We start from the raw sequence: 12250 nt of genomic DNA on the forward strand, positions 1-12250 counted from the left end.
CCACCCGTTTATGGATATACATAGTCGCAAAAGGAACTGTGATGACATGGAAGTGTCTCCGATTTAGGACTCCATTGAGATATGTACCAAACTGTGCAAGTCCCCCGAACTTGCGCCTAGCCATACGGGTCTGCATAGATTTATTGGAGTCCCCACTCGTACACAAAAATTAGCCACCAAGAATGAGAAACTTTAACTCTGTACGAATAAAATATATATGCCTTGTGCACCTGTGCGTCCGCACATGCCGAGGGTGTGTGTAATTATGTTTGTGTGCACGTGTGTATGCTTGAACATATGTGCACATGTTTTTTTTTTTTGTTATTAAAATGTAGAAAATGAAAAGATGCCCCACTTGTCATGTTAAAAGTGGGGACCCAAAATACGGACCATTTTCGGCGCTCGCGAAAGTTGTATTTTTTCATTTTCATTTTTCACCTTTCATTTGATTCACTTTTTCAATAGGGACTCTGCTTCTCCCCAGTGTGTGCAATGTGTTCCTTTACCTGTACATATGTGAAGGAGCACTTATGCATGTGAGAGTAGCGTGTCCTAAGCTTTTATGCGGATTAATGGGAACACCGCGAAGCCGTGTTTCTCCGTTTGCTGCTTACCCGAATTTATTTCATTTTCCCCGGAATGTTTTAAAATTATTCTTTGTACTTTTTAAAATATAATTAAATTTTTACAGTATAATGTTAACGTTTTCTATTTTCCCTTCCCCCTCTTTCTCCCCTTTTTTTTTTGTTATTTTTGTACATAACTAGTTGTACTTATGAAGAAATTTTGAATATTATTAATTACCCCCTAAAGTAGAAGATGTTTAAATGTATACAAAAATGTACATGTGTGTTCTGTGCGTATCCATCCGCTCATGTGCTGTACGTACAGCCAACGGGAAGGAATAAATCAGCATAGTAGAGCATATCATCTCCCACACCCCAATTTCTGGACAGGCATTTTTCCGGTGTGAATTTTTGCGATCCACCTTTTTTGCCTTTTTTGCTTGCCTTTTTTGCTTTCCTTTTTTCCTTTTTACCCTTTTGCTTCTACACTTCACCGCTTCTACGTTAAAAGGGAATCTCTATCAAACTCGGCAAAGTTAACATTTTCTTCTGATCAGTTGTGTTCGATGAGGACGGGAAGCACGCGCAATGTTTGTCCCGCCTTCGTTAAGTAGCTGCCGTCGTGCTGGACACACTGCCTTTTTCCACGACTTTTTTAAAACACGGTTGAGAGCAGCCACAACAGGGTTGCATTGTACAGATTGGCACACAAAAGGTTGAGTCTCCCTTTCGACAAAGAAGTGCGTGTTCTCAAATTATCGTTAACCGGTTTGTGAAGCCTACTGCGGGCAGAGGGGAATAATCCTCGGAAGGGTCGAAAATTGGCCCCTCCCCCCCCAAGCGTAGGCAAGCAAACTATTAGCCTCACCTTGGTATCTTCTGTCTATTTCATGGGTGTATAAAAAAGAGAAGAAAGGCTTACCCTAACCCTTTTTTCCAAAGCCTCACTTACATTTTGAGGACCCATTTTGTGATGTGCACCAAAAAAAAAGAAAAAAATAAGTAAACTGTTTAACGCTTTATATGCGACTCGACTAATTGGGGCCTACTCCCAGCGCAGCAGTGCAAAAGTGGAACATGTCCCCATCAGCTTAAACAAAGAAACAAATGAACGGAACGAAAAAAAACGGAGGCGAAATAAACAAACGTGGAAAAACAGACTTAAAGTTGCACAGAATGAAAAAAAAAATATATGCTTCCTCCAATGTGCATATATGTACTAGTGAGATGTCCCCGTCTACCCCGGCTGCCAAAAAAAAGAAAAAATTCAGTTAATTTCCCACCTCTCCTCTCCATTGGACCGCTCACCACGTGTTCATTTATCCATGTAGTTGGTTGGCCCTCCTTTTGCCTTTCTCTCCCGCAGTTTTAACAACGTTTCATAGTCGATCGTCTTAGGGTCATAGTCCTCCTCATAGTTCTTGTCCTCTATGACGTAGAGCTTCACGTCTTTGTCGTTTATGTAGATTGTTTTGTAGTACCAGAAGTTGAGCTTCCTGAAATTTGAAAGGAAGAGGGTGTGTGTTCGTGTGTGTGTGTATGCGTGTGTTCGTGTGTAGGGGGAGGGGGGAGTTTTCCGCGTGGGAAGTCCTCATCAGTTCGCAATAAAAGGTTCCCCAAATGTCATACGCAAAGGGGCGCGGTAAAATGATTTGGTCGATCTCGCGGGGTGAAGCTGTCGGTGTCTCCCTCTTGCTAAACCGCTCAGGCGGAGAGCACAACTTACGCCTGCGGCTCGTGGTCCAGGAAGAAGGTCTTGAACTGCTGCGAGCAGATAATTTCTCCAGGAATTCCGTTAGACTCTATTTTGTTAGCTATCAGGACATCCAGACCCCACATGTCGTACCTGATTCTGACCGACCCGATGATGCCCCCCACGCAGGATCCGTAGTGCAAACCGATTCTCATATTAAAATCATGCTTGTTAAACTGAATTTTTATGGTATTAATATTATGTAGAATCAATTTAGCTAGCTTAAAAATGTTTAGTATTCCATCGACAGCTTCACGCTCATCTGTGACGGAGGAGTTTGGTTGGCTAGTAGCAACATAGGCATCTCCAATGGTGAACAGTTTGTACAATCCCAACTTTATAGTATCCTTATCTATCTTAGATATCAATTTTTGTAATAATTTTAGGACATCCTTAGGAGGAACCGTTTTGCTCCACTTTGTAAACCCTACAATGTCGGCAAATAAAAATGCGATTTTTTCATGACTATAAGTTAACTGTAAATTATCATTTTGGTACTCTTCCAAAACTTGTCTCGGTAAAATCCTAGTTAAAAAATCATGCGATGTTTTCTCCATCCGGTTTCTTCTCCTCTTAACTAAAAATTGTGTCCTGTCTAAATATTCAGTGTACCAAAAATATAAAATGTTGATAAAAAGAATCAGAAGGATACTACAACATATTCTTATTTCACATAAATGTATTTTAAATAATTTTGAAAAGGAATAAATCAGGAAAACGAAAAAAAAAACAAAAAAAAACTTATGTTTAAATAACATATTCTTAATAAATATCAACTGCATGCAAATGATCAACTCAGTTGCATCTTTCATGAAAAATAAAGATCTGTCACTAGAATTCCCAACAAGATTACTATAATGGATACACGACAGGTCCATAATGATAATGCACCATGAAGAAAGGAAAATATTCAAAATAAAAACAGTCCACATCATCTTGCTAGAATTCTTTTTGTATTCCTTTAACTTAATCTTTAATAACAACCATATGAATGTTATTATGAATAAATATATACACCTTATTAGCCAAATTATTACAATAAAATCGTTTCCCTTCAGTTTGTGTTCATAGTAGGATAACTCTATCACATTACACAAGCTCAGGATCATTTCGGATATGATAAATATTATTATTAGCTTCTTCGTCAAATCAATATTAATTATTTCTCTGTAGTACCCTTGTGTGTATTCTTCCTCTAGCTCTTCATCACTAAATTTGTAATAAAATCTGTTAAAATTGCTCACTTTTTTTTTCCCTACTTGAAGTGTAGATGTCAGTTTTTTTAGAAGCTTATTTTTGTTATAGTTATCAAATTTGTGGGCAAAGTTTGCGTTTTTGTTGCTCACAGTTGTGCTTGTCTTGATCAGTTCTTCGCTTCCTTGAGGACCCCTTCTGTGCAGGGTCGCTTCTCCTCTAGTCAACTCCTGGGGATGTGTATTCCGAGGCGAATGCGACAGAAGAGGCGGACTCCCCCGCTCGCTCATGTCCATGCTCTTAAAGTACCTTTTAAACGCCTGATTCACCTTCGTTAAGACGCCTTTCTTCTTTTTGATCGCTGGGCTGTACGTGAAGAAGTACTCCTTCTTTGCGCAACTGTGCGGTCCCCCGTTCGGACCGCTGTTCGTCTCGTTCGACTTCAAAGCGCAGGAGCTCTCTCCCCCGAAGCCCCCCGAGCTCAAGCTCCTTTCATCCTTCAAGCTGTAAAAGCTTATTTTTTTCTGCACCATTTTTTTCTTCTGCAGTTTTGATTTTTCAACTTTTGCACTCTCCGCAGTAGAGTTTGGCCCTCCTGGGGGGGCCCCCTTATGCGCATTGTCTTCGCCTCCAAATCCGATCTCAGCAGCGGAGGATTCTACACAGTCTGTCTGCTTCACCCTGTCAAAATTTACCTCTTTCTTTTTGAGCAAATCGTTTTCAGCTAACTTTCTTGGGCGGCTCTCCTGATCCCCACGCTGCTTCATCCGTGTTCCATTTTTGCTCGATTTTTTTTTTCTTTTTGTGCGTTCTTCCTTCTCGAGTGTGGGTAGGTTGCTCCCCATGGCGGCGCCGAGGAGCACTCCCTCCCGTAGGAATCTATGCCTCTTTCTTTTATGGACCTGTCTATTTTGCGTAACGTCCCCACCACTGGACGCAGCACTTCTTCTCCTGTGCTTCTGGCAGCCCGTTCTGTCTTTCTCCTGTTCGTCACCGCTCATCGGGACCATTCGTTCCAAGTTTTCCCTTTTCACATTTTTTACGCCCTTCCATTTGTCTGCCTCACGAAAGGGGTCATCCCTCTTTGTGAGCAAACAGCTCCTGGCTCGTCTCGGCAGGGAGGCATTATGAGTATAATCCCTTCCCAGTTCCTCCTCCTCCCCCCTGCTGCTGCTCCTCGAATGAGGGAAACCATTCTGAACGTCTTCACAAAAAGGGTCATTGCAAACATTGGAAGCCATGTCTTCCTCCTTCCTTTCTGCTTGGTGCTTCCAGTGACGAAAAAATTGTTTACGCGTCCCGCTTTGGGATCCACCATTTTGTACATCATCGTATGGGAGTTCCCCCTTTGAGCTCAATTTTTCTTTTTTTTTTTTTTTCCTTTTGTTGCTTTATTTTTTGGGAAAAGGAATCCCTGCCTCGGAATGTGCTGAATATCCCCTTGGAGGATATTCTTCTTTTTCCTGTATATTTTGGTAAACAGATCGTCAAAATTTATGTACCCTTTACTCTGCCTTAATTTCTCATCATACAAATAGAACTCCGATTCTGTGGAGTATTCCCAATTGGATGAGAAGCTTCCATTGACAAAATTGTAGGACACTCCCTCTTCGTGTGTGACTTTCCGTCTACTCGCTTGTTCCTCCCTCTTTCCCTTTCTCTTCCTCTCCTCCTTTTTAAACTCATTAGAATTTTGAAGTATCTCTCCAAGATAAAAATGGGGAGTGTAAAATTTCCTTTGGTAGTTCCTTCTCTCCTTTATGTAGTTTTTTATGGCCCCATCTGGTGTATCAAATTGGTGCATAAAATCGGAGGAATTTTTTTTCACATTGGATTTACTCCTTTTCACCTTTTTGATACCCTCCACCTGATGCTCATCTTCTACATAAGGGGATGTAAAAAATTCATCAGACTCGTTTGTCCCCCCAATAATTTCCTTTCTTAAACTTACAGGCGATTCAAAGTCGTATAAATTGTTTCTTCGCACACTGTCTGCTAATTTTAACTTATCCAGACTAAGATACTTGGACTTCCTATCATTAAATGCTTTGGAGTAGGTAGGGAAGTTATTACTGTTCATACTGTCACTCGCGTTGTATGCTTTGTTGTAATAGTACCAGTTGTCCTTCCTATAAGAATCGCTTCCCCTCTCATACGCATCCAGCATCTCTGCAATTAGTGTACTTGGGGCTTTAATTTTATGTGGATTTTCTGTGAGTCTCCGTTCCTTCTGCGTCTTTTTTTTCGGGTGTGCCTTTTCCGTTGCATCCTCTATGGAGAGATCATCCCTCCGGGGGGTCTCTCCCCCCTTTTGGGAGGTTTGCACCGTGCGCCGCTTCCCCACATGGGCATCTTCCACCACGCGGTTGTCTATCGACCCACCTTCCACCACGCGGTTGTCTATCGACCCACCTTCCACCATGCGGTTGTCTATCGACCCACCTTCCACCATACGGTTGTCTATCGGTCCACCTTCCACCATGTGCCTCTCCACATGCCCACCTTCTTCCGCCACCTCGTCCGTCCTCCCAAACAGCGTGGAGCTTGATAAGCCCACATCCGAGGGCTCCTGGACTTTCTTGACATCGTCCAAAATGTCGACCAACAAATAGGTTCTCATTTCCCCCTTTCCCTTGATAAAGATCTTGCGCTCCTTCCATACCAGGGACGTATCGTCCTCTAGATATTTATACGTATCGTACGAGACATGGATATGGTCCGTAAGCGCAGTGGACTTCATTCTCGATGCCGTGTTCACTGTGTCTCCGAAGAGTGAGTACTGCGGTTTGACCGACCCGATGACGCCACTGATGGCTTTTCCCGTGTGTATGCCGATGCGTAAGCTAATATTCTTGTGGGTGTACTTTTCGTACTGGGCCTCGTCACCACTGTGGATTGGCAGCGTATAACTGCTGCTATGCCCCAGATGGCCACTCCCCAGATGGCCACTCCCCAGTTGGTCACTCCCCAGATGGCCACTCCCCAGATGGCCACTCCCCAGATTGTCACTCCCCACGTGGTTCCTCCCCCCAGCCAGCACCTTATACGAGATGTAATACTTGGCGCTGAGCTGCGCAATGGCTAGCTTGATGGCGCACCTGGTGTCATACTTAATTTTATGTACGCAGTCATTCTGCTTCTCGCTCAGTCCCGAGGCAGCCAAATACGATTCAAACACAGTCTCGATTTTAATGCAATTAAAATATTTTATGCACTTATCAAAATATAGGTATAATTTGTCCAGAGTTTCTACAAGAGCATGTGGTTGAAGTGTAGAAACCATACTTTGAAAATCATCAATGTCACAAAAAATTACTGATATTATTCCTCTATCCTCTCCAGAAATATTTTTTCCAACCATTATTCCATCCGCCTTGGGATCACTTATGAGTAGATATTCGACCAAAAAGCTGGGGAGCATAGTGTGTAGTATTTCAATCTGCTTGGTTAAATTAACCTTCTGTTTATATCTAAATAGAAACTTCTTCTTAAGGTAATAAATTTCGTAATATTTCATCGAAAGGCAGATAAATGTGAAGCTTAGAGTGCAAATGAGGAAGGTCACTACCTGTTGTTTGCAGAGACATGAGATGTTAACCTCCTCCAAGTGGTGTAAACTCAGATACGGATTTTCACAAAACTTGGTACACATAGAACCCATCATTTTATTCTTATCGTAGTACACCCAGGAAGTTAATATCAACACAAAAGTACATATTATTATCCCTTCTAATATTTTGAAGGAAAGAAAAAAGATGTACGAAATGGTAAAGGAGTAGGCTATCAACATATTGATTATGTCGTTGCTTACATTGTCATACAGCTCAAAAATGAATCCAAATATGAGTACCAATTTGCCAATAAAAAAGAAGAGAGTCGAGTTGGACCTATTCCGTAACCTTATATAAATCATCCACACCGTCGCAAGGAAATAATACAAGATTAAAAAATATGTCAAACCGTTAATCGAAATTCTTACTTTCTTCATATACTTGGAAACAAGTGCTTGCACAAAAAATATTATAAAAAAAATAACAAATAACACAATTCCTATCGTCCTCAATTTTAGCTTTGTTCTCTTTTCATATGTCTTATATTCCAAGTTTAACTGCTGATTTCGATATTTTATGTTTATTCCTATAATTCTTCTGAAAGTCTCGTAAATGAATTTCTTCTTCTTCGTCCTGTTGTAGTAGTACGTGTTGTCGTCTCTTATGCTGTACTGCCTCGGAGTCGGGATAAATTTTGTCAACTTTGCATTCCCTTCCAGGTTGAGTAGACCTTGCTCCTTTTCCTTTAGATTACTACTTATGTTACCCTCTGATTTGTGATCCTTTGAGGACCCTTTCTGGTCTCTCTTCAGTATCTTCTCCCGGAAGTAGTCTGTTATGTCAGGGTAAATTCTGCAAAAGTGGGTAGGTGCATCGGAAGGAATGGCGGAGCGAAAAAAAAGAGGGGCACCCACACAGGGAAGCTAACTCATCTGTAGCGAACACCACCAAACGTGCGCAAACGTGCGCAAACGTGCGCATACGAACGCACCTGTTGTTGATAAACTTCGCCGCCTTGTCAATAAAAAAGTTTATATACAAAATCGGAAGAAGAGACAGCCAAAAGTATGCGTCCTCCGTGTGGAACAGACTCAACTCACACTTCCCTGTTTTCAAACAGTCAATTAACGTGTACACATTTACGTATATAAATAGGAGGCATATAATAAGAACTGCCAGGATGAAGAAGTACAAGTGCCATGTCCTGGAGAGCAACAAAATCTTCTCCGATGTTATAAAAAAATTTAGAATAAATATGTGGAAAGTGAATGCTCGATGCGTTATCAGGGGGAATACGTGCATCCTCATGATGTAGTATGAGATCAGCGAAATCAGCATGGCTTCCAGGATCGTTAAAATTATTATCGTGTTGTTTAGGAAGTACTTCCTTCTGGCCTGTTAAACAGGGGGGGAGGAGGAGGAGGAGGAGGAGGAAGAAGAAGAAGAAGAAGAAGAGGTGGAAGATGAAGAAGAGGAAGAAGAAGAAGGTGTCATTAATTGGCACTCTTTTTGGTGTGCATATCGCGTACTTCATACTGCTCACAGAGCAAACAACACCGCATACGTGCAGCATGTTCGTTACATGCTCGATGCAACCGTACAAACTGATAGATGTAAGGGACGCTCCTGATAAACTTGTATGGCAAATCTATTTCGTACGCCGAAAATGCTATAATGAGCAAATAATGAAAAATGGCGAAGGTCGTCTGGGTGTACAAAATGGACGAGGTGGACGACCCGGAGAAAAAGTTATCGAAGTTGTGGAAAAAGTAAAGCGAGACGATCGTGATTTTCAGGTATATTATCCAAAGGAAGGATCGGCTGCAGGGTGGAAAGAAAGGTATGCAGTGCCGCGAAGGGGTAGGAACGAAAAAAAAGGTGGCACCATGACATTAGCACACTCAAATGAGCCCTTAGATAAATCCGCTCATAGTCCCCTCTCTTTTGCTGGTGCAGAGAACTCTCTCCGTTACTACCTCAGGGAAAATTTGTTCATCCGTCCTAGGATAAGCAGGTCGATAATGTACCTAAACTCCTGCAGCACGTAATCCGATATGCTATACAGCACATTGACCTGCTCGTTCAAACTTAGACACACACTGATTGTAGTATTCTTCAGTAGATAGGCGTCATTTAGGGTCGATCCCACCCCTAGGATGGTCAATCTGGGGGTGGTTAGGGAGAGTACTTTTTTTATAATTTTCCCCTTGGTCTCATTATCCATCTTGCAAAATAAAACGACCGTAGCTCGCATGGCTATGCAAAGGAATATTTTCTGCAGTATAGTATAGTTAATTGGTGAGGGGACAGCGAATAAGTGTGGAACACTCGTCGTGCATGAACACGTATGGGGGAATTTCCCCCATTTTAGATCACCCACGCCATCATTAAGGAGATGCACAGGGCGTGTGCGCGTCATGTGTAGACGGACTCACCATGGCGTGCGCATTTCTCATTATATTTTTTATGCTAGCGTCGTTTATTACGATGGCGTAAGACGTAGACTTGAGCTTATCCAGGGAGAGGGTAAAATTGTTGAAGAGCGCATTGGCCATGCTGTCCATGTTGTCAGCACGTTCCTCCTTCTTCTCTACGTTGTTGCCGCTGTTCACATTGTTGTCGCCATTGTCGCCGTTGTCGCCGTTCGCGCTGTTCTCACTGCCCGTGTTCTCCGTGTTCTCCGTGTTGTCCACACCATGCATGCGTTCCCCCCCTCCATCCTCGTGTGGATTAAAAAAGTTAATTACAAATAAATTCGAATTGGAAGGAATCAAATTACACTCTAGTGCTGTTAAGTAAGTGTCCTTGGAATACTCATTAGTAAATATCCACGAGCGAATATCAAATTTGGCCAAATCGAGAAAAGTTTCCTCTACCCCTTCTCTCAATTCGTTCTTCAATCCAATCATCCCAACTACTTCTAAATCGTTTAATAAAAATATTTTCATTAAATCGTACAATCTGAAGGACAACCTGCTGTTGTTGTTATTCCGGATGCTCTTCAAAAGAAGATATTTCCCAATGTCTTCATTTTTAATTACCTTTTTGCAGATGAGAATAACTTTCAAGTAATTCATAGTGTACATTTTTATAATTTTTTTTATTTTGTTTATGTCATTTTTGGCTAGCGATAAGTAGGGAAGAATATTGAAGTCATAGCCACGGACGTAGAGAATATTTTTGTCTAACTCCTTTGTATGTTTTAAAATACACATGGAGAATTTATTACTCTTCAAGAAATCATGAAAACAAATCAAATAGTATTCTTGGCATTCGTTTTTTAAATTATAAAAAAATAATCTGTTCTTGTAGCAGTACACATGATAGCCAATATTCTTTACAATGCTGTACAGGTATATATCTTCATATTCGATTGTATGAAAGTTTTCTTCATCGTCTTTTTGTGAATTTTTATCATTTTTCTCATTTTCAATTTCATGGTTATTTTCCTTTTCATACTTCACATATACGTCATTGTAACTTTCACTTTTATATTCCTTCATTCCCATGTCTAGACATTTCTCGTTGTAGATAATGACCCGATTGCATCCACATATTCCCAAAACGAACTCTTCTATCTTGTCCGCCTGGTCCTCTCCTCTTTGTGCATCTTCTATAACCTCTTTGCAGTTGTAGTTGTTCTTCAAGTTTTCGTAAAATTCTGAACTCAGGGGAGAAGTGAAAGAGGGGGAAAAAAACGGGGTTTCGGGGTTTTTTTTTTTTTTTTTTTTTTTTTTTGCACCTTCCTCTGTACGGATGCACATATGTAAGCATGCGTATACATATACACATCTGCCGCAGTGCGTGTTGTACGGCTCATTTCTGCCGTACGGTTGTAGCCCCCGTTTAGTTTAGACTTTACGAATGTCGTGAGCTTCACGTTCTTGTTCAAAATTTCCTCCTTCAAGTAACTCCTATATCTCTCCCTCAACACCATCGACAAGTCATCCGCAAACGGGTTGTAAGTCGAAGCGATGCGGTTCTGGAATATTCTCAGGAAGAGCCCCAAGTCCCTGGAGGGGAAGAGCACGTTCTCGGGATCTTTGAAAATCCTTTCGTCCAGGTTTAAAAGCTCGGCCACGTTCCTTCTAAAGAATCGCGCCAGAAAAGGAGGGCACATAATGTATGTGTGTGTGTAGTAGTAGTAGTGGTGGTGCTGCTGCTGGTGTGAATCGGAACGAATTGGCGAGACAAAGCAGCAGAATGAGCTACTAGCGCGCATAAATTGGGAGTCGCCCCCATGGAGGGAGAACCCATACGAGTTGGCCGCGTTTTTGTAGGGCTGTTGAAACGCGCTCTTTTTTGGCTTATCTTTTTTTTTCTCATCTTTTGGCTTATCTGTTTTTTCTCATCTTTTGGCTTATCTGTTTTTTATCATCTTTTGGCTTATCTTTTTTTTCTTTTTCCCTTTTCCCCATGCGCACCTTTCTCCGTCCAGGATGTTCAACGTGGGCAAGCGAAACTCCCCGCGCGAATAGACAAAGTCGAATTTGGCATACACAACGTTGTTCACGGCGCAAGACACAAACAGCTCCTTTTTCTTCACAAGAATTCCATTTCGAGCTGTTGCCAGCAGATCCACAGCCCCTAGTGCATCATTCTTGTTTTTATTAAAAACTTTGGGCTTCTCACCGTGCGGGCCTTCCTTCATTCGCAAGTCGTTTTCTGTGAACGGGGGATGCCAGAGAGCGGTTGGGTTCGAATTGGGGTTTGCTTTTTTATCGGAAGGGTAACACATTTTTAGTGGTCACAAAATTTGCGCAAAGCATGGGGAAGCTTTTCTTTGTCAATAGGCCCACCTACAAGGCCTATTTTCTCCCATACTAGACGCACCTATTTTCAGACTCTGGATTATATATATAAGGCTCTTCTCCGAGTAAATCATAATCGGCAGAACCAAAATGTATAGGCCAATGAAGTCCTCCAAAACGGTTAAGAAGGTATCCTTCGTCCTTTGGTGAGACCCATGTGTTCTATAAAATGTCAGCTTTATTATAATACTCAGGAGGACAAAAAAGAAATACATAAAAATTAAGTAGTACACTACGTTGTTCATTTTTATACAGAATGTTCTGTTCTCTTCTGTTTTTTGAGGAATATTTAAATTTTTTTTTGTGTCAGCTCCGGTGTATACGACCACTGCGTCTATGTATTCTGCTCCTTTCAGGATGGATGCTTAAGGGGGG

The 12250-nt window shown here is 41.6% G+C and overlaps 1 protein-coding gene across 1 annotated transcript in view; it reads right to left on the minus strand.

Moving 5' to 3' along the window:
* Window positions 1-1881: 1881 nt before the first annotated feature.
* PCYB_112010 (guanylyl cyclase) overlaps window positions 1882-12250 on the minus strand; it is a 12243-nt gene continuing 1874 nt past the window's right edge. Inside the window, exons 6-15 of the mRNA XM_004223079.1 lie at window positions 11898-12120; window positions 11425-11729; window positions 10896-11184; window positions 9452-10725; window positions 9041-9288; window positions 8666-8885; window positions 8056-8459; window positions 4868-7916; window positions 2293-4280; window positions 1882-2062 (exon numbers count right to left, since the gene is read on the minus strand). Of these exons, the coding sequence (XP_004223127.1) occupies window positions 4868-7916; window positions 8056-8459; window positions 8666-8885; window positions 9041-9288 (3921 nt within the window). The 5' untranslated portion in view covers window positions 9452-10725; window positions 10896-11184; window positions 11425-11729; window positions 11898-12120 and the 3' untranslated portion in view covers window positions 1882-2062; window positions 2293-4280. The remainder of the gene's footprint in view (window positions 2063-2292; window positions 4281-4867; window positions 7917-8055; window positions 8460-8665; window positions 8886-9040; window positions 9289-9451; window positions 10726-10895; window positions 11185-11424; window positions 11730-11897; window positions 12121-12250) is intronic.

Source organism: Plasmodium cynomolgi, chromosome 11 (assembly GCF_000321355.1).
Source record: "Plasmodium cynomolgi strain B DNA, chromosome 11, whole genome shotgun sequence".
NCBI classification, from domain to species: Eukaryota; Apicomplexa; class Aconoidasida; order Haemosporida; family Plasmodiidae; genus Plasmodium; species Plasmodium cynomolgi.